The sequence below is a fragment of the Eschrichtius robustus genome, chromosome 3 (genome assembly GCF_028021215.1).
Source record: "Eschrichtius robustus isolate mEscRob2 chromosome 3, mEscRob2.pri, whole genome shotgun sequence".
NCBI classification, from domain to species: domain Eukaryota; kingdom Metazoa; phylum Chordata; class Mammalia; order Artiodactyla; family Eschrichtiidae; genus Eschrichtius; species Eschrichtius robustus.
The window spans coordinates 94,370,235-94,393,806 of record NC_090826.1 but is presented as its reverse complement, the minus strand read 5'-3'; the positions used below and the strand labels follow the sequence as shown (position 1 = coordinate 94,393,806).

The window sequence follows — 23,572 nt, the reverse complement described above, 5'->3', positions numbered from 1 at the left end:
AGAAGACCTAAATAGACATTTCTCCAAAGAAGATATACACATTGCCAACAAACACATGAAAGAATGCTCAACATCATGAATCATTAGAGAAATGGAAATCAAAACTATAATGAGATATTATCTCACACTGGTCAGAATGGCTATCAATCATCAAAAAATCTACAAACAATAAATGCTGGAGAGGGTGTGGAGAAAAGGGAACCCTCTTGCACTGTTGGTGGGAATATAAATTGGTATAGCCACTATGGAGAACAGTATGGAGGTTCCTTAAAAAACTAAAAATAGAACTACCATACGACCCAGCAATCCCACTACTGGGCATATACCCTGAGAAAACCATAATTCAAAAACAGTCATGTACCACAATGTTCATTGCAGCTCTATTTATAATAGCCAGGACATGGAAGCAACCTAAGTGTCCATCGACAGATGAATGGATAAAGAAGATGTGGCACATAGATACAATGGAATATTACTCAGCCATAAAAAGAAACGAAATTGAGTTAGTTGCAGTGAGTCTGTCTAGACTCTGTCTAGAGTCTGTCATACAGAGTGAAGTAAGTCAGAAAGAGAAAAACAAATACCATATGCTAACACATATATATGGAATCTAAAAAAAAAAAAAAAATGGTCATGAAGAACCTAGGGGCAAGACGGGAATAAAGACACAGACCTACTAGAGAATGGACTTGAGGATACACGGAGGGGAAGGGTAAGCTGGGACAAAGTGAGAGAGTGGCATGGACATATATATCCTACTAAACGTAAAATAGATAGCTAGTGGGAAGCAGCCGCATAGCACAGGGAGATCAGCTCGGTGCTTTGTGACCACATAGAGGGGTGGAATAGGAAGTTTGGGAGGGAGGGAAACGCAAGAGGGAAGAGATATAGGGACATACGTATATGTATAACTGATTCACTTTGTTATAAAGCAGAAACTAACACACCATTGTAAAGCAATTATACTCCAATAATGATGTTTAAAAAAAAAAAAATGAAGTATAGGAGGAAGGAACCCCACTGGGAAGGTAATGACTGCTGATTAACCAATTTAGAACCAAATATGAAACATGTAGTTACAGTTATTTTTTTCTTGAATGAGACAAGAATTTTGAACAATTCTGTCTGTTGCACTGAAAATCAATGAATCAGAGACATCATTATCACTAGCAAAACAACAACAACAATAGCAATAAAAATGTTTAGTCTAACAGCATCAACGTAGATAGCAATCCATCATTTTTAATTTAAAAACACAACTACCTACTGAATTACCCTAGTATGTCTTGGGCCCAGGTCTCAAATGATCATTTAATTGATATTTTTGCCTTCTTACAAAGTTTAGATGCTTTAATCATAGTAGAGAACTTCAATCCTTGCTTGTTTAACTGAATTGTCTTGCTGAAGTGAATTCAAAGACAAAGCAGGTGGAATTGGAGCTTCCATTCAATGATTTCCTAAATGCTCTACTTACTGTACATTTTTACGCTTAACCATTCAAATTTTGTGGCATAATAATTAAACTGTCAGTCAAAGACACCTGATAGATTTGGGGATAGTACTTTTTAATGTGCTTTATGCTTTACTTTCTTTTTCAGAAAAATGGGAATAGTAAACTTGGTTTCTTCTCAAGGAAATGTTGTAGGAATAATTTATGTTTTTTAATTTATGGAAGAGCTCTGCGTTATTCACAGGCAAAATATTAATGTTGTTATTTGTGGTACACAGGCAACCACAGTAGAGCACATCTAGAATTTAGAGATATAACCAGGTATTATCTTATTAAAACAAAACTAGTAAAAAATCAATATGTAGTTGATATTAACCTCTTCTAGAAATAATTTTCTTTATCCCTTAGGGGGTAGTTTGCTAATACTCTTGAATCAAGTTATTTCCTGGATCAAATCAAGAATGCAGATTATTTGTGTGAATCTAATTAAAGCAACAAAAATGTTTCTTGAAAACTGCAACCTAACTGACTGTATTATTATTATTATTTTTTCCCTCTTTCTCATACCACCTTTATTCTGTCAGGAAATCCATTTGGCTCTATCTTTATTTTTTTATTTTTTATTTTTTTAACATCTTTATTGGAGTATAGTTGCTTTACAATGGTGTGTTAGTTTCTGCTGTATAACAAAGTGAATCAGCTATACATATACATATATCCCCATATCTCCTCCCTCTTGTGTCTCCCTCCCACCCTCCTCATCCCACCCCTCTAGGAGGTCACAAAGCACTGAGCTGATCTCCCTGTGGTATGTGGCTGCTTCCCACTAGCCATCTATTTTACATTTGGTAGTATATATAAGTCCATGCCACTCTCTCACTTCGTCCCAGCTTACGCTTCCCCCTCCCTGTGTCCTCAAGTCCATTCTCTACATCTGCCTTTTTATTCCTGTCCTGCCCCTAGGTTCTTCATAACCATTTTTTTTTAAGTTTCCATATATATGTGTTAGCATACGGTATTTGTTTTTCTCTTTCTGACTTACTTCACTCTGTATGACAGACTCTAGGTCCATCCACCTCACTACAACTAACTCAATTTCGTTACTTTTTATGGCTGAGTAATATTCCATTGTATATATATGTCACATCTTCTTTATCCATTCATCTGTTGATGGACACTTATGTTTGCTTCCATGTCCTGGCTATTGTAAATAGAGCTGCAATGAACATTTTGGTACATGACTCTTTTTGAATTATGGTTTTCTCAGGGTATATGCCCAGTAGTGGGATTGCTGGGTCATATGGTAGGTCTATTTTTAGTTTTTTAAGGAACCTCCATACTGTTCTCCATAGTGGCTGTATCAATTTACATTCCCAACAACAGTGCAAGAGGGATCCCTTTTCTCCACACCCTCTCCAGCATTTATTGTTTGTCGATTTTTTGATGATGGCCATTCTGACTGATGTGAGGTGATGCCTCATTGTAGTTTTGATTTGCATTTCTCTAATGATTAGTGATGTTGAGCATCCTTTCATATGTTTGTTGGCAATCTGTATATCTTCTTTGGAGAAATGTCTATTTAGGTCTTCTGCCCATTTTTGGATTGGGTTGTTTGTTTTTATGATATTGAGCTGCATGAGCTGCTTGTAAATTTTTGACATTAATTCTTTGTCAGTTGCTTCATTTGCACATATTTTCTCCCATTCTGAGAACTGATTGTATTTTAACAAACAATCTTGTTATGCTTTCCCAGTAAAGTAATTTCTTTTTCTATGATAACTATTTCATACCTCTCATTCCTTCCAAAGGGAACAGACTGAGACACATACCCGTTCTATGATAAAACTGTGGTTCTGCATTGAAAGGTACTCCCAAAGGTTGATATCCCTCAAAAGAGTTTAAATACACTAACTCTTCATTGCTGTCACTTACAACCCAAAGTCCTAAACCTCAAGACGGAGGTGAAGGATTTTTAGCCCAGGAACAATGCATTTTTGCCTTTCTGATACTTGTGTGAGAAGAATTTGAATCTAGGCAGTCTTGAGCTTTCAGCCATTGAAATATCATTTGCTTATGGCTTGGGAGAGGATGGGCAAAATACTATTCTGTTTGGAAAGCAAGACTGTTGACATGACTGTCCTACTTTAATTGGGATAAAACGGTACTTTTATGGGGTTTTAGGATGTTAACTAATGTCACCACTGAGGGACAATGCTCATCTAGGACTACAGAGAGAGTCTAGCATTTTTACATACTTTTAAGTATACTTTGTAACAACTCATTAAAAGATGTTGAACATTTAAATCCATACTGCAGTGGTGAATTTCAAGCAGGCAACATAACTCCTATTGTATCACCACAAAGGAAATATTCTCTTCTATTCAATTAGTTTATTATATTTGACTATAATTTAATTATCACACTAAAATAATGTGATTATAAATATCAGACTTATGAAACTGCCCCCCCCCAAATCCACCTTATCACAAGGGGAAGGCTTCCTCCCACCCCGCTCCCCTTTTTTTGTCAGGGGCAAATTGGTCCTTTAAAAGGAATTTCACAGTTTCTCTTGGTGGAAAAATTCTCAGACCTTCCCTCACCAACAGTCTCCCCCACTCCACTTGCAACTCTCATGACTAAGATAAGAGAGCTATCAAAGCAGATATGCCTCATGATAACTCCATAAACTGACCTGCCAGCCTCTACTTGTGCGCATCTGGCCTGCCTTCCCTTCTTTACGCCCAGAGAAGTACTCTTCTCCCATGAAAGTCTTCCTCCTTTGCTGTGGACCTTTGCATTGTCACCTTTCAAGGATTTCCCTCCTTCTGTTTTCCTCCTTCATTATCAATATTTCCCTTTCTACTAGATCATTTCTATCAACAAACAAGCATGTTCTCTTATCTCCTCTCTTAGGAAAGAGAAAAGACCTCTTTTTTCACCCCAAATCATCCTTTAAACCTCACATGTCACTGCTCTTCCCAGTGAAGCTTTGCAGATACATTGTCTTTATTCACTGGATCCATTTCATTTTTAACTCACTCCACTTCAGCTAAGTTGGAACTCCTCTTGTAAAATTTACTAATTTTACTTATGATGTCAAATGCAATGAATACTTTTCGTATGTTTGACCTCTCAGCCACATCAACACAGCTCTCCATACTACATGAACTAGCTTTCTGATTGTAATGCTTGCCTAGCTTTCTGAACTCTTCACTCTCAAGTCATCTGGGATGTCCATCCTCTAAACTTGGAATTCCTCAGACTCAAACATTACTTGGTTTTAAGTCATACCTGTATGCTTATGACTCACAAATTTAGACTCTCAGTTCCCTCTTTTGACATCTACATTCATATCTAACTATCCAACCGACTTTTCTACTAGGATACCTAATAGGCACTTCAGACATATTAGACCTTGAGATGGGCTGAATAATGGCCCCCAAAAATGTCTATGTCCTAATCCTCAGAACTGTGAATATGTTACCTTACATGGCAAAAGGGACTTTGCAGGTGAGACTAAATGAAGGATCTTATCCTGGATTATTATCCTGGTAGGCCCAATGTAATCAAAAGGGTCCTTATAAAAGGGAGAAAAGAAGGTGAAAGACAGAGAAGGTGATATGACCATGGAGGTAGAAGGAGAAAAGAGGAAGCCAAGGAGTGAGGACAGCCTCTAGAAACTGGAGAAGGAAAGGAAACAGATTGTCCCTTGGAGCCTCCGGAAGGAATCAGCCCTGCTGACACTTTGACTTTAGCTTAGTGAGACTGATTTTAGACTTCTAACCTTCAGAACTGTAAGATAATACATTGTGTTGCTTTAAGATGCTAAGTATGTGGCAATTTGTTACAGCACCCATAGAAAACTAATACAGGTCTCAGTGTCTGAAATTAAATTGGGTTTTTAATCCATCCCCAAACCTGCTTCTCTGTAGTCTAAACTAATTCAGTAAATGGCACTATTATTTATTCAGTTTCTCAAACCAAAAACCAAGGAATCACCATTGATTTCTCTTTTTTCCTTCACCTCTTCCTCCAGTTAATTAACAATTCCTATTAATTTAAATATATCACAAATATGTATATTTCACTATGGCCACCTTTGCCAAGTTATTGTCTTTCTTTTCCGCAGAACCTAAATGACCTTCTAAAAATGATCTTTTAGGGAAAATCTCAAATATACACAAAATAAAGGAAATAGCATAATGAACCCTGTGTACTCATCACCCTGCTAAAACACTTACCAGTATATGTTGATCTTCTTCCTTCTTTCATCTCTCCTTTTATTTTCCTGGAGTATTTTAAAGCAAAACCCATGTATCATGCCGGTTCACCCACAAATACTTCATTATGTTTCTCTGATAAGAACATTTTTTTGAAATAACCTCATTGCCATTTTCATACCTAAAAAGTAAACAATAATTTCTTAATATTTTTGATAAAATTCATATTTGAATTTCCCTATTGCCTCAAATATGATTTTTACAAATGGTTCCCTTGAATCAGATCCAGTTAGGTACTCATATTGCATTCAGTTGTTATGTCTCTTAAGACTCTTTTAGTCTATAAAACCACCCCTCCCCATCATCACTGCCTTTCGTACGACATTGATTTGTTGGAGAAATTAGGCCACTGTTTTTCTGTAGACTTCTCAGATTCTGGATTTGGTTGGTTGCTTCTTCATGGTGTTAACTTATTCCTTCATTCCCTTTACTTTCCATAAATCTAGAGGGCTGACTAGATTCAGATTCAATATTTTAGGCAAGTAAACTTCCTGTTGCTTTCATCATGTTTTAAGACACATAGTAACTGGTTTTCCCAATTTTAGTGATTAGTACATTTGATTCTGAGCATGTCAGCCTGATTCCTTCAATATAAAATTCTCCATTAACCACTCCCACCCTGGTTTTAGCAACTATGGATAATCATTGCAGAGATCTATCATTTCATTGTGGGTTGCGGAATGATGATTTTCTCATTCTATCATTTCTACTGCTTTATTTGCTGGAATTCTATAAATATTAAGAACTTTTCTTCACCAGTGGTAAAGAATCCACCTTGCAATGCAGGGGACGTGGGTTTGATTCCTAGTCAGGGAACTAAGATCCCACATGCCTCGGGGCAACTAAGCCCGCGTGCCACAAACTACAGAGCCCACGTGCCCTGGACCCTGTGCGCCACAACTAGAGAAGAGAAAACCCGCGCACCACAGCTAGAGAGAAGCGCGCGCACCACAACGAAGAGCCCGCGCACTGCAAGGAAAGATACCGCATGCCTCAACAAGGATCCCTTGTGCCTGCCGCAACTAAGACCCGACACAGCCAAAAATAAATTAAAAAAAAAAAAAAATGGTTTCAAAATATATTTTGGTAGTAAAGCCCTCAGTATTTACAGCCAATCAAATGTGCCAAAGATGTCATATGAGTTAAGACTGACCTCTAATTTTCTGGTTTGAATAACTAACTGGTGGATAGAGGTGCAATATACTGAGACAGGAAGCCTTTGTGGAAACCAGCCATGGGGGAAGATGAGATAACCAAGGAGATATTGCAGTAAGTAGAAAAATAGGGCCTCCATCTTGTTCATTACAATAACTTTTGAGATAAAAGGAGTTCCCAAAACAAGAAATGAGTTTTCTAAAATTTTAGAAATGGGAGAATATCTCAGCAAGTATTCAACCGGTTTCATATTTGAAATACCACATCTAGCACCCCAGTCATGTTGCAACACTGACTCAGGCGGCAACAGCAAATGTTATTACAGCAGCACATTCGTCCTAAAAGTTAAGGGTCTGTCAGTATTTCCATTATAAACTCCAATTTTCAAGGGTTTATAACTTGGCTATTTTCAAATCACATCAGGCTGAAACTTGCAAGTAATAAAACATTTTAAAAAATAGATTTAATGCATTTTTGTCAAGATCTAGTTAAAATATTGCCTAATATTTCTGAGATAAAGTGACCTACAGTTAATATATTGTGAGACAAATGTTTAATTAAAAACACTTCCTATTTTAAGGTTTCTGGAAATAATTACACTTTATAATAATGTTACATTTCAAATGGATAGATTAGATATGGATGGACCACAAACATTATACTGAAGCAATTTTAACACATTATAGCAGAACTTGGCATATGCATTGCAGTTTTGGATGAATTTCTTCCCAGTAAAACTTGTTGTAAATTGGTTAAGGTTTTATTTGAGGAACAGTAACATGTTCAATTTTATTTTATAAATAGATATATATATATATTTTTTTTTGCCAGACAGAACTTAGTCTCAAAGTTATTGTTCAATTAAAAATATACCATCTTCTCTTTGGGATACAGTATTTTGATTTCCTTTTAGTAATAGAATTTTCTAACATATGGGATGCCAAGTTCATCTAAGCCCTTTCTAAAATCAGTTAAGCCAGGAACTGTGCCTTAAAGTACAAAAACACTCTTCCCTTATGAGGAACAGGAAGAAACAGAGAGTGTTATAGAATAAAAACAATCAAATACTATATCCTAGGCAAGGTGCAGCATGTAAAGATGAATAGGAAAGTTCTTTGCCCTCCAGGACAACAGAACTACACGAAAGCAGACACAGGTAAGACCCCAAAGAGTGAAGCAGGTAAAGTATAATGAGAGATTGTGAAGAGATTCCTTCCATCAGGGAAGAAAAGGAAATAGAATGGGAGGTGGAACTGAAGCAGGATCTTAAAGGTTGGACATGCAAAGGAAAAGGGACAAGATGGGCATTCTAGACAGGCAAGGGTGGCAGCATGAGCAAAGGAAAGGAGCCAGGAATTGCATGATGCTTACTGGGATGATACCACCATGTTTCTCAGGAACTGAATCACATTTACCCAGCAGATGTTACCTTCTGGGTTTGTTTCAAGTATTTCTACAAAGTCTGTGTGTGTGCACATGTACGCATATTTGATTAAGAGGGCAAATTAGTTGAACGCAAAATGGACCCCAATGGGTAAATTCCTTGATGATCAAATTTAATCCTAGAAAGAAACTTTCACATTAGGGGAAATTTGCTCATGGATTCTTCCTTGTAGTGACAAAAATATTCCAGTCAAATATAGAGAAAACTGATATCATAAAAAAGTAATTTTTCTATATATTTAAAAAAATGGCATTGGCAACATAACCCAAATGACTCAGTATCTATAAAATACTTGTCCCATTTTGTTTGGAGAATTTCATTCTTGGTTATAATCTCACTGAAAGAAACCTTTATGTGTGCAGAAATGAGGCCCACCGGATGCATTTATCCATACCATTTAAACATAAATTCAGCTATATTTTAATGTTTTCTTTCTGGAAATTAATACTGCATATTATTTGGATCAATCATCTAATATTTTCTTTTTTCAGGGCTATCTTGAAACTTTTAAAAATTTGTAAACATCTTAAGTTTAAAAACAGTATTCATAAATTTTAAAATAAATTAATATTTAAATTTTAAAATAAATTTTAAAATATTAAAAATTGTACATTTTAAAATAAAATGTTTATTAATATTGAGAATAAATAATAATAAATACAAGCATTAAGAATATAACCAATCTTTTAATTTAAGAGAATAGTGTATGTCAAACTATCTTAGAAACAATTACCCATCATTAAAAAGACTGCATCAGAGTTGGCTTAGGCAGGAAAATAACTGATACAAAACAATACTTTTTGAATCTAAAGTATTAATAATGATAAATTTTGCTTACACTGCTGGTCATATTGTTAGATTCTTTTCTTTCTCAGACATTTTGACTCTTCTGTATCTATCTTCTGGGCATTTTTTGACTTTCCAAACTGTCTCTCTCTCCCTTTCTTTTTGTTGAAAATCTATCTACTGCTGTTCTCCATGCATTTTCTTTTACGTAGCTTTTCCTCTTTCTCCCATGTAATCTATTATTAAACTTATACTTTTTCATACTTCTGAAATGCTGAGATATTTTATGAAAAACATTGATCCAACTTACGCTAAAAGTGAAATCTGGTAGCATTAAGTGCATTCTATGCTTTTACATTGAAAATAAAACAATTCTTACTTGAAGTTGGAAAAAAACAAAACACAAATTAAATAGGAATTAAATATCTAAATTTTTAAATTAAATAATGAAAATAAAAGATAATTTGGGAGTATTTCCCCAACTTTCAATTAGGAAAAATCTTCTTAGTCAGAAAAGAAACTCAGAAGCAATTACAAAACTACTAGATTTGGATTCATTAAAATGGAAAAGTTCTGAGTGACCCAAAATTAATGAAGTAAAGGAAATTAAATGAATGAATTATAACACATATGATAGACTACTCCTAATTAACAAAGATCCTCCCAATACCTGTAAAATTCAATAGGAAAATGGGTAAAATAAATAGTAAATTCACAGAAAATGAAATGCAAAGGACCAATGAATATAAGGAAAGATTCTCAACTGGTAGAAGTTAGGGTAATAAAATTAAACATAAGAAGCTAGCGTTTTTACCCATAAGATTAAAAAAAACAAGATCAATAAAATCTAGGTGAGTGAGGGTATCAAGAGACAGACTTTTTGAGATATTTTTGGTGGGAATCTGTATTATGACAACCCTTCATAAAGCAATCTACCAGAATTTATTAGAATTGAAAGTAAGCAAAATACTTAGGGAAATCTATCCTAAAGAAATGAAAATACCAGTATATGAGGTGATATTTATAAGGATATTAATCTGACATTTATTTATTAATTAATTTCTTGAGTGCATAAGAGAGAAAATAATTTTGTTCTCTATAAAATGTAGATTTTTATTTGGAGAAAATCAATATAGAAGTAAAGAAATGAATAAAATAATTTCAAGTGGTAATAGTGCTATTTGGAAGATAAAACATGCGGTGTGACAATTAAGTAAATTAAGAGTTGTAGAAGACAGCAGGATGCTATTTTTATAAAGTTCAAAAACAGGCATACATAAAAGTTGGAATGGAAAATACTCTAGGGGGTGAAACTATGGGTAATATGTTATTTTTTCTCATGTTTCTTGCAGTTTGAAATTTGCTGTGATCACCTTGCATTGCTTTCTTGATTAAAAAAAAAATACTATTAAAATAGATGAATTTTTTTCAAAATGGTTCTTAGTAAAATCCTATCAAAATATATTGGTATGTAGCCTCACTCTGTGGTTGCTGCCTCTTACTGTAGTCTCTCATAAAGCATATCTTTTATGAGATTTACCCAATCAGAGCAGTAATTGAGAAGATCCTGCTTCTTTCCTTCCTCAAAGGAAGAAATGCAGACTCATGCTAACGCAAATGGACAAGATCAGGGGTGATCTCATGGCACAGACTGGGCAGCATGGGTGATGACAGTGAATGAAGAGCACAGCAGTCTGTAATTCCTTCAGTGGCCTTTTGGCAGTTTTGTAGGATCTTGTCCACTCAGGCCTGGTGGGGAAGAGAAGACTGGCAGACACTCGTCAAACAGTAGTTAGGGAGAAATCTGACTAAACTTGTTGTCAAAATATAGTGTTGGAAAAAAAGTTTTCATCATCTTTAACAAATTAGACCTTGGTTTTATTTTCATTCTTTGTCATAAATTTTAGTCTTTCTCTTTTGTTCATGGAAATCCTGAAAAACAAGACAGTCATTCTGAAAGTCCTATCAACACTTTCATTTGTCTAATGCCTTGCAATATCTTATTTCTAGAGATTCAACCGACTTCCTCTGACAAGCTTTATTCTGTGTGCTCAGGAAAAATTGGGAGACCTAGGAGAAGGCTCAATGGCTATAAACTGGCTAGGAATTATTCTAATAGTGTCAAGCTGAATCATTTGCACGGTCCATTAGTGTTATTATCAGTATCCCAGGTATTATTAAAATTTCCATGTAGACAGTAGAAAGCCATTGATGGATCATGTTTGCAAATAACTCTCTAAGGAGCACTTGTTTCTCAAGCCATTGTCCTTGCCTAGAATGGCTACTCTGTCCTCTAATGTAAGTTCCATTTGATTTACAAGGTCCCTTTACTCAACAAATATTTATTGGATACCTACTTTGTGCCAGATAATGTTTTAGGCAATGTATAGACAATGATGAATGAGACAGACAAGATTTCATCGCTTGTGAATCTTACGTTGTGAGAAAGACTATACACAAGTAAACAACTGAATTTCAGATAACAAGGGGAAAATGGTATCTGTGGTAGAAAAGAGGATTCTTTTCATCATGGTAATCAAGGAAAGCTACTCTGAGGTGACACTTGAGAAGAGAACTGAGAGAGAGAGAGTGGAACATGCAGTCTAATGAAAGAATGTTCTGGGTGGAAAGTCCCTCAGGGAGATCTTGCCATGATTGTGAATCAGCAAGATGTGGTTCCATTCCTCCATTTTCAGTGAGAAGCTCTGATTCTCCCATTGTGCAGTGACCAAACTCTTATAATAGCAATTGTCTCTGTGATTCATTTGTTATTGAAAGTATGTTATATTATCATACTAGTTGTCTTTAAGAAGTTGAGATGCTTGCTCTCCATTTCAGACACAGCTCCTTCAGAATAGGGACCTTGTCCTATGCTTCTTGATATACCAAAACCAAAAATAGTACTCTCATATAATAAGCATTCAATAAACACTCACCGATGATCATGATCTGATGTGATGATCTATGCTGTTATCATGTTTTCAGGGAGCATATCAACTCTTGACTAAAGATAAAGTTGGATAGAGGGTAGTGAGAGGTTCTGGCTATTTAAAAAATACATCCGATACATATATAGCGGTTCTGAAAAAACAAACAAGCAAAACTTAAGAATATGCTGTTTAGAGAAATATACACATATGGTAAAATTATGTATATAATTATATATATATACATATATTATATATAAAATACTTGGTTACGTTAGGTTATGCCTGTTCTGTCCAAGTGGAGATGACAATTGAGCAGTTGAATATATGAGTCTGAAACTCAGTAGAAATGTCAGGGATGACAATATAAATTGGGAAGTCATCAGCATATAGATGGTACACTATTTAAAGTAATGAGACTGGATGAGATCACTTAGGAAGAGAATAGAAAGAAGGGTAAGTATAATTTGTAGTAGCAAAGAATTGCAAACAACTATTTATCAATAGAAAATTGGTTGGATAAATTACGGATTATGTATACCATACATTTTTATTTGCTCTTAATAAGTTATTTATACATGTCTTGACTTCAAGGAATATTCAGGATATATATTTTGACCTAAAATAATTTTTGGAGTAATATGAATAATATGTCTACATATTTGTAAAAAAACTACATAAATATGTGTATGAGTCTACATAGTAGAAAGATACATTCTAAACTAGGAGGAATGGGAGATCAACTTTTTCCTTCTAAATATATTTGTATTTTATTCATGCAGTTTTAAAAAATCTGATGATAAAGAGGGACATAAAACAAATGTGTCTTAAGTATTTAGAATGTAAAGGAATCTTAGAATGGATATTTATGACAATAGCAATACCCTATAAGTAATCCACTTATTCTACTTTTTGTGGCTTTGTATCCTTTCCCTTTTTTTGGGGGTACATCTGCTCCCCCAGAACTTTGACTCTTAACCTTTTGCACTGTCGACCCTTAGCTGGGGGACTGCCCTTAGGCTGTGGAAACAGTTATGCCTGCCCACTTGAGAGCTGGGAAATGCCTAGGAATTGATGTCCCTCTAGGGTCAGTCATTAGCCAATGTCTGATGGGTGAGAAGGTCTGAGTGTTGCAGAGATGCTCTGGAGACAGCACAGGTCACACATGTCCCTAATTAGGAGCAGCACGTGTAATCTATGCCGTCTTCAGAGCATCTCTGCAGGATTGAGACAAAGTTCCCTTTCTTGGGACTTGGCTTAATATCACATGGTAGCCAGATCTCCTTCCCTTCCTAGTCCTGCTTCCCAGCTGTCCTTCTAGCATTTTCTGGGAATACTTCCTGATAAACGCTTTTACAAGATCCCAGTCTAAGACAATGACGAGTCTATTTTAAGTGCCTACTGAAGTCACCTTAAATCTTGAGGACACAGGCATCATGGACAGGATATATAGTGTAGTAGTTTAGATGCTCAGAGTTTAGGTGATGAGTTCCAAGCTCTGCCACTTACTCTCCATGTGGCCTTGGGCAATTCACCCAACTTCATGCTTTGTTTTCTCATCTGTAAGATGGGATTGATAATAGAACTACTTTACAGAGCTATTTCAAGGAGTAAATAAAATAATGTACTTAAAGTGCATCTAGCACATGTTAGGCACTCAATAATTATTTAAAAATTAATAAAGATGCTTGATGTAAGTATCATGACTATTTATCTCTATGTATGCTGTGGCATGTCTGACAAAAGAAGCTTCTTTTACATGAAAATTTATGATATGAAGTTTTCCTTGGGATGAAAGCCACTCTTTACAGAACATTATTTTATTATGTATCACTCATATGAAGTAAACAAAGTTAATACATCATTGATTTTAATGGGACTTTGCATACTATGATTAATATGCCATTATTGCATAAAAACATTCTACATGCTGAGAAGTGTAGCTGGTGCTTTAGAACATCATTTGGCATAAAGTTTCAGCATATGCTATTTTCACTATGTGTCCCTATGAATGCTTTATCATCCGGTATAAATCAGATAATGAATCAAAAAATGAAAAATTATATCTCCCTAACAACCATATCACATATTTTAGCACTGAATAATATATCATTTTAATGTCTTAAATAACATCACTATTTATGGGGGTGGTGCAATGACCACATCCTTTATTGGTCTAGTTTTACTTTTAAGAATCTTGTCTTATTGCTTAGAGCAACTCAATTGTTCTGTCTTCTAACTACATAGAGCACCATCCTGAAGCCTATTTTTTCTTGGACCCAAGACCATGGAATTAATTTATATGTGAACCTATTTTATAATAATGTATGGGAGAGCCCTGGTTGAAATTCCCCTGGTTGGGGTTTAAGCAAAGCTAGCTAATATTGAATTCTGTTTATTACGAACTGTACAGTTCCTGCTAGTTTCTAATTTCATTTCATATTAAAATCCCCTTGTTGTAATTGCTGTCATTCTCTCTGTTTTCCCCTAATTATTCTAACTAGAGTAAATTCTCAGTTCTTCAGGGACTGTGTATTTAATCTGTGGATTTTCCAAATCCTCTCTTTTTAATTCTTTTACTGTATATACTTAACCATTTAAAGGTTTCCTATTTTTATAATTCACCAGATGATAAATAATGGTAGAGTGAGTTTGCATTAAAATAAGGAGTTTGTTATCTTTATAGAAATTCCTGGTAAAAGTCTGGCTCCAGTGAATGCATAAAATGAATTTTTTTACCATTTGGGGTTCTTAATCCTTTCTCTAACATCATATATAAGTTAAAGTTAAAACTCTGTACTTTGTTCTTAAATATAAGTTTTACCAAGAGCAAAGCTGCAAGTGTTTTTTTAAAAAAGGTCTAATGTCATCCCACTCCATACCACCCATTACTAAGCTGCACATCACTTGAGATAATGGAGGTTGGAAGGGTTTGTTCATAAATTTGAGACGATTAGGAAGTTCTTACATAGAAGAGTCTTTGAATAAGTTTAGAATCTAAGCTGAAAAGAGAGATTAAGGACAGGTATCAAAATAAGCAATTATTTGTAATCGATCAAAATAATCTGAGTTATGTTCTGAGCCCATGACTTCAGAAAAGCTTACCCTAAGGATATTGTGATGTAGGCAAAGTGTATGCATGGGTATCCTAACCTTTATTTATGTGCTTCTCTCCTAACTTTCAGGTCTCTTTGACCCCAAGGTGTTTTTTATGCTACCTTTGGCTCTAGAAAAATACCGATTATCCTCAATCCCACTATCTAACCACCTTCTGGATACTCAACTATTTTCCTTCCACTCTACACAGGCCAGAATTTCTATTCCCCTTTCCTGTTGAATCTTTCCTGGTGACCAAAATAATAAAATAAATAGATTCATGCTAAAGGGTGGTTACAGCCACCTGTAAATCTTCCACTCCATTCCATTTTCCTTTAAAAAAACCCACATTGAAAAGATCCATAAACCCAATGGAATTTTGAAGTACTTTATAATTTCTGGAAATCAAACAAAGGACAGAATGTTTTGCTACAGTGTATGTTTCTGTAAAATAATGAACTCAAATGATATTGGTAAGTAGAGGAACAATGTCCAAACATAATGTGGAAGGTGATTGATTCATACGTGATCATTCCCATCATTAATATTTAACACCACCAGGTAGCACCCACAGAACACAGAGTACACATACACAAGTAAATGCAGCTAGCCAAAGAGGAATATGGCACACCCTACATTCTTCCTCTTGGCTCTGTTCAGCCACATGCTCTATGTCCTAGAAAGGTTTATGAAGCCTTCTCCTCATCTTTGGGCATTTTGCTTTGTCTCTGTAACTCTTCCTTATGCTCTTTCATCAAGCTGTCTTATTTACTGCAATGTTTATTTATTAGGGTTAACATCTTTTTAAACTGCTACTATTTTTATTAGAATTAGTGTTCTTAGTGCTCTTGGTTACAAAATTTCATAGGTTGTGATGGTCCACCCAACCTAATTTTTCCATAAGTTTGTTATTTTTAGTGTATAATATTGCAGAATGTGAAGGTTTTTACAAATACATATATCATGTGACTGCAGGAATGCCTGTAAAGTATTTAAAAATGTGTGGAGAGGATTTCTTTCCATCTCACTTTCTTTTTTCTATCCTTCCTTTCCTTGCAGGGGACAGCCTATAGAAAGAGAAGGAGGAATTCTGCCCCCCCGCCCCCAGTTCTATGTATTCTAAATTTCTAAGTGATCGTTTTTAGAGTTAAAAAGCTATCTAACTGAAATCTCACCAGTCTTTCCCCAAAGTTATTATTATCAATAACGATGAATTTAATTATGAAAGCTCTCCAAGGAGCACAATTCCCATGTAACTGTTGATGTCTTAATTTTTATGAAAATTCTCTTTGTGTTTAGTTAGGTTTAGATTCTTTGTTTCAAATCTTTCCCTACAAGCACATATGATATATGAGAAATAGTCTCATTATGTCCTTCCTTCCTCTTTATCATCACTTTAAACTATTTCACACGCTTTTGGAAGGGGTTTGGCAATCTACAACTCTACGGTTGTGTTTAAGATGCAATTAGGGCCTGTTCTAGGCTTACAAAGAGCTGCAGAATATTCAAGGTTTCCTCAAGATTGTCTACATGTCTGAGTCTGTCACACATTCAGAAATCTTGATTCTACAAAGCGTAAAATGCTGTAGGTTGGCTAAAAGGATGGGATCCAATCAGCTTTCCATCCACATGAACAACTTTGGACATCACGTTTCATAGAAAATAAAGGGGGCATACATCAGGGTCCTCTGGCCTTTTCTCCAACCTCCTCACCCTCAGAACTATTGCAGGTATTCCAAAAAGTAGGAAAATATTTTAAGGCCAGAAAGTGTTAGAAGAGAACAAAGATACATAAATTCTAACAAAACATTAATATTTATTGAGAGGGATAAATCAAGAAAAAAAACTGGGTTATGGAAATGTAGCCAGATATAAAGCTAAAAAAAAACGCAAGTGAACTATAAATTTGGCTCAACTTTCTAGTAGCCAATGTGAGAAGAGTCATCTACCCAAAATATTGTGTCCGTTAGCTGAAACAAACCAGTTATATGGAGGACATAGATTTATTTTTGGAACTAACACCATAGAGAAATTTTTCTCTGAGGAGCTCATAATCTATGTGATGATAAGGAGTATTTTTGCACTTGGGTGAAATTTCAAGAATGAAATTGATAACAGGGCTGGCTTCCTATCCTTGCTTCAGCAGGGGTAAGATTTAGTTGGAATGAAATCTTTCCAGGCTAAAGAATGAATGCAGATTATTGATGTAGGTAATTCTACTCCCCACCATACCCCAGTTTTTTGAGAGTAGGATCTGCTTACTTAACTGTTAGATAGTTGGTATTTATTAAATCATTAAATGAATGACCACCTGGTCAGATGTCTCTCTGCTGTCCAGCATCAAGCACCAAGTAGAATGGCAGAGTTTGTCTACCTTTGCTACTATGTTGAGGATTCAGTCTCCTGGGGTGCCTCAGAAAGTGCCACATTTGATTAGCTCTGTTAGGGGAACGGGAACAGGGAATGCTTCGTGAGTGCCTAGTATTGGTCAACCTGAAGATCCTATATACTGAAGGTGGTGGCTCTTTGAGGCCTGTGAGACAGGTCTCCAGTGAGACTTCCTTAATCTAAGGGGTCTTTTGTGGGCTAGGAATAGAAAGACTTGTGTTAAACTGTCAAGAATTAGTTACGTAACCTAAGGCTAAATCCTTCAAAATCTGTGTAACTCTTTTTTCCTAGTATGTAATGTGAAGATAATTACCTGCCCTCCCTAACACCTACACCATCCAGTCTTTTGCCCATTATTTTTTGTTTACTTTACTTTCTGGTTTATCCTGTGAACATACCTATTTGAAGGAGAAACTATGTTTTACTGGTTTATATCCTAAGCACTTATCACAATTACTATTATATTGTATACTGAATAAAATGTCCATTGGTCCAGTGAGTTAATGAAAATATCTGGAAAGTTTCACAGTGCTAAATAAATGTAAGCTCTTTGAGGAAAGCAGGTAGGACTTCACCATGTTTTTCTCTCCTTAGGGCTGGTAGTTTCTTCCTGTGACCCAAATGACCCTAAGCAATCAGTACCAGTTCATACAGAGCTTGGACAGTGCCTGAGTGTTGGTGCATCTCACAACCTCATCCTTCTGGAAGAATCCTCACTTCAGGGTTTAGGCTCCTTTGGATCATCTGGTGTCCAGTGTCATACATTGCTCGTCATATACGGCCATGCTCGTACTGTCAAACAACACCTGTAAAAAAATCAAAATGTTGACTAATTTATTCTGTATCACATTTTCTATGTGTCCAGCTGCTCCAGGTTTGCATATTACTTTTCCACAATTATAACAGCAAGAAGTTATTGAGATCTTATTATGTACCAGGCACTATGTGCTTGCATGTGTTAACTCATGGTATCCTCACATTTCTATAGGGCAGGTATGATTGTTACACCATTTGCATGACAGCACTGGAGAAGAAACAGAGGTTAAGTATTTTGCCCGGTCACACAGAGTGGTGGAGCCTAGATTCCAGCATGAGCTGTCTGGCTCCAGAGTCCAAGATTTTAACCACTATGCTATGTTGCCACATGACTAATGGCTTTAGCTGTATTTTTATGATAATCCATCTTACTTTGGGGAAACAGTAACAATAAGAATTTTAAATTCTGTGTAATTATGAAATACTTACCTTTTACTTCTACAGTTACCCAAAGTTTTAACTGGTGTTCCCTTTGTGTGCTTATACTGGCAATACTGTACCCATACAGCAAAGGGATTGTTATAGGAAGTTAAAACAAACACCAGAAATCTACTCAAAACTGTACACTAAAATGCTAAATAAATAAATGTTTAACTTAAAATATAGTTGACCCTAACATAAGTAATTTATACCTCTACCTTAAACCAGGCCTAGCTTGCTATGACTGTACCATTTACATGAGCTAACTATCCTAACATCAACATGGTGACAACTATAAATGTATTACTTGCTCTTCAAGGATCTTGTAAAGTTGATGATTTTGTACATGTATGTTTCCCTTCATAATGGTAGATCTCATGTGTTGATACCAAATTTTAGAAAATTAGTTGTAATAATTGAATATTTTAATAAGCAATGAATAAAGGAAAAAAAACTCAGTTAAAATAACACAACTACGTTAGAGTACTTCAGAAGACCAGTTTTTCACACCTGTTTTCTATTAGCATACAAAAGCTATTAGTATGAAGAAACCATACATTAAGCATAGTTGAATTATCCTTAAGCTATATTCTGTAGGGGCTGTAACACGGTTTTTAGGAACAATATTAAAAAAGGTGAAATCTATAACTCAAACAGTACACAAGACTTACTTCATCTATAAAAATAGAGCGAATGCCAATGTTTTATTTGCCACAGAGATAAGGAGGGAAACATGGGTAAAATAAATCTGATAACATGATTCACACTTCATTACAAATGATTTTCCTAAATTCACAACTTTCACATTCAGCCGAGCTAAAAAGAAAAAAAAACCCCAAAAAAACACTAAAAAACTTTCACTTGATCAAAGTAGGCCAAATCACATGATCCTTCTGAATGAGGGAGTTTAATTTTCTAGCTGAGAAAATATTTTCCGTAATTTAGTAAGCTTAAATAATTCACCCATGATGATAAATAAGCCCTTGGGTCAGGATCAGAAGAAACCTCCTGTATCAGTTTATTTTAAAGAAGTACACAAAAATTTTATTATGGAACATTTTCTTGGTTAAATCTCAAGAGTAAAGACAATTAAAACATCCATACTACTTCACCATCTTTCAGGTCTTTTTCTCCTACATGTACCTTCTAGATTTCTTAGGTGTGCCGTACAATTCCTTAGGGTGCTAGAGTTGATGAACACCTTACTCCATTAAGTGAAATAAAACTTCACTTAATGGAGAAGGTGTTCATCGACTCTAGCACCCTAAGGAAGTAGTAAGTGCTATTTAAACTTTGTCCTCATTCTCCTCTCCCACGTTACCAGTAGTAAAATTTATTTAAAAAAACAATGAGAAAGAAATACCGTAGCCTAGAGGCACCTGGGAAGGGAGGAAATATGGCTCTGGAGAGATATTAGTCCTATGGGAGATTTATGGAGTCTAATTATAAACCCCTTTACCCCCTCCCTGGTTTGAGACTTAGGGTGTGAGGTGTCTGGGATGTGCATGGAGCCTTCACAAACTGACATTTTCTTCCTTTTTTCCCCCTTTTTTGCATGAAACAAAAGAAATACAAGTGCTTGGTACCACGTGCTTTTGAGGCTTAAAGGGCCATTAATAAACACGCTGTTTCGGTTGTTGAGGGGGATCGAAATCACTTTTTAATAAATATCGCCAGAAGAATCTCCTCGAAGGGAGACTGAAGTTATTCTCCCTCCCCAGGAGCCCTAAGGGGAAAGGGAGACGGATGATAATGTCCCCTACTTGCACGTGAGATTTCCCTTTCTCCTCCGACCCCCCTCCGCCTCTATCGCGCAGGTCTGGCCGCCTCTGGAGGTAGCTGGGAGAGAAGGCCACGCTCAGTCCTCCATGGCAAAGTCTTTGGTCTTTTCCTCCTGGTCGCCCACTTTGTAGCGCAGCAGCACGCGTAGGTGACGGTGGTTGTCCTGGGAGGGCAGCAGCGTGATCTCTCCGGAAACGTCCGTATCTTGCTCCACTTGCACAGGCTCGTTCAGGTAGAGGAGTGCCTGCTTCCAGTGCGTGACTGGGTGAAAAGGCGAGGTGGACAGCACCAGGGGTTTCTCCGAGTCCCCTCCGGGGAAGGTCACCTGGAACCAGATGGCAAAGCCGTGCATGTGAGCCGAGCCGTAGCAGCTGAAGCGGAAGCGCCCACCCACCCCCGCCTCCAGCTCCTGCTCCAGGCCGGCGCGGGCCAGCTCCAGCTGAGCAAAGCACTGCGGCCGGGCCAGCACATCCTCGCCGGACAGGCCTTGCACCACGATTTCTGAGTGGCCCATGAGGCAGCGCGTGGCGAAGCTCTCCAGGCAGCTCATGTCCACACCGTAGAGCTGCTTCATCTGGCTCCAGAAGCTTAGGCGCAACTCCAGCATCTGGTCGCTGATGGGCGCCACGAACAGCTCGGCGGAAGCCGGCAGTAGAAGACCGCCCTCCTTCAGCCACTTGGTCCGCGCGTGGAGCACAGAGCTCAGCATGGACTCGTGCAGGAGTCCGCAGCCCATCCACTCGCTCACGATGGCATCCACCTGCTCCGGCAACTCCACCGTCTCCACCGGCCCCGGCAGGACGTGCACCCGGTCCTCCAGCCCGTTGAGCCGCACCACCTCCCGGGCCTGTTGCCAGATGTCGCTGGCCTCCACCGCGTACACGCGCCGGGCCCCGGCCTGGGCACAGAAGATGCTGAGAATGCCGGTGCCCGCGCCCACGTCCAGCACGGTCTTGCCCCGCAGCGCTGCCCAGTTCCGCAGGATGCCCAGGCGGTAGGCATCGGTGCGGACGCGGTCGGCAATCATCTCCTCGTGGACCGATACATCCGAGTAGCACTGGTAGTACAGCTGGTCCCGCTCCCGCCTAGTCCTCCGGGGTCGTGGCAGGGCCACCTCCAGCTCTCCGCCATCTTCCTCTTCAGTTCCCTCCCCTCCTTCGCCGCCGCCCCCCGACTCAAGCTTTCTTCTCTTGGGCTGCGACATCTTGGCGGCTCGGGCCGGCTCCCGGCGTGCGTTGCGCGACGCGGCGCGAGCTCTAGGAAGCTGGGGCTTCTGGTATTTGTAGTGCGCGCTCGTGCCGCCCGCTTCTGGCGGGGCACCGGGCGAGTGCCCGCCAGATTTCTCTGAGCTGTACTCTGCTCTTTTACCTGCTGCTTTGGTGTCGTGGAATCCCTCTTCCACCACCTCGCACCCATATTCTATGATTCTTTACGTTCCTCCTCCTTCCCTTAGATCCTCGATTCTCTTTTGCTTTCACTCCCTTCCTGAAGTGGACACGCCCACTTAAAACTAATAAATCCATGTTTTGTCATGTCTACTCAACTCCCAGATTTTTTATTACACAGGATTATCTGGGCGGCACCGTTCATACACTACCGCCTCATCTGGACAGTTGCAACTCTTAGAGCTCTCCAAACGTGGAGATTTGGAAATTGCACTACATGTTTTTCTTCTCTGTTCTCAGGGGAGTTAGGATGCAAAGGTGTAAATGGAACAAAGTTTTCAGGGGAGTTAGGATGCAAAGGTGTAAATGGAACAAAGTAAAAACCCAACAGTGTAAAACCCTGGTTCGGATTCCAGTGAGACCACAAATTAATGGAATGATTAGGGCAAGCTATATAACTACTCTTGCCTTCAGTTACCCATTCACCAGCAACAAAGAGTCTTCAATGCAGTTGAAAAATTAAGTGTCTGGTCTCTATTTTAGCAGAATGGTTATTTGGCTCTTAGTCCTGCTCTGGTAATTCTGTGGCTCATTCAAGAGTTAAATCTTGGAAAGGTTCAAACCAAGGAGCAGTTGAAAAGCAACAGTGGTGTGATACAGTGAAGCCCATTGCCAGGTGTATTCTGGTAACCAATTATTTTTTTTCCCCCAGAGGTAACTGAATCCTTCATCCCCTGTGATCACTTCTCTGCTTCAACTCATTTTTTCCTGTGTATCTCCTTGTCTGGGCGAGATTGGTACTCCCCTCTTCCTCTTTCATTTTCCTTTCAGTCAACTATCAGCTGTTAATCTCTTCCCTCTTGGTTGTTCATAGTAGAAATAAAATACATTTTAAAATACATGTGATGTCTATATGGGTGTCTGTGTTCTTCATAAGTAAGGTGAGAAAAAATTTTCTCCCAGCTTAAAAAAATCACACGAAGAAAATTGACTTTTATTTTCTTGTAGTCTCAAACTATGTCTTTTAAACCAATGAGCCTGTTTTCCTTATCTGGGGGAAAAGTTCCTTCACCCCATTCTCTCTATTAATCTGTCATTGAATGAAATAGGCTGATTGACCTGACATCCTCAGCTGTACTTCTAACTCAGGGCTTTCTGGCTGCTCATAAGAACCCTCTGTGGAGCTTTTAAAAAATACCTATGCCTGTGTCCCACTTCAAACTAATTAAATCAGAACCACTCCAGTGGAGCTTGCACATACAGTTTTAAAAGCTACCCAGGAAATTTGTGCAGCCAGAGTGAGAAATATTCATAATGATTTTAGTTAAATCTTGCTCCATTATTTTCATTGGGTAAATTATCTTTTTTCGGTGGCCTGGGCTCAACCATTTAAGGCTAAAAATCCTCAGAGCATTTCCTCTCTGCCCAGTTTGATATCTTGTTTTAAGAAAATAGAGGCCCAGAGCAGGAATGGGATTAGAGTTGAAAATGTGACTGCTTCAATATATTACTTCTAGGCTGTTAATTTGTGTATACTTCTCCCATTCTTTCTGTCCTCAAAATCTTTTCCTCCCTCTTTTAAATGCATTGACTCCTCTACCCTATTTCCAATTCACTGACTTGTGGTATTTTTTAAGAAATAT

General features: G+C 37.6%; 1 protein-coding gene across 1 annotated transcript; it reads right to left on the bottom strand.

Annotated features, from left to right (window-relative positions):
* Positions 1–20,509: 20,509 nt before the first annotated feature.
* PRMT6 (protein arginine methyltransferase 6) lies at positions 20,510–21,766 on the bottom strand. Its single transcript, XM_068538090.1, has one exon. It carries the CDS (start codon positions 21,746–21,748, stop codon positions 20,621–20,623), a length of 1,128 nt encoding a protein of 375 aa, XP_068394191.1. The 5' UTR covers positions 21,749–21,766; the 3' UTR covers positions 20,510–20,620.
* Positions 21,767–23,572: the final 1,806 nt, after the last annotated feature.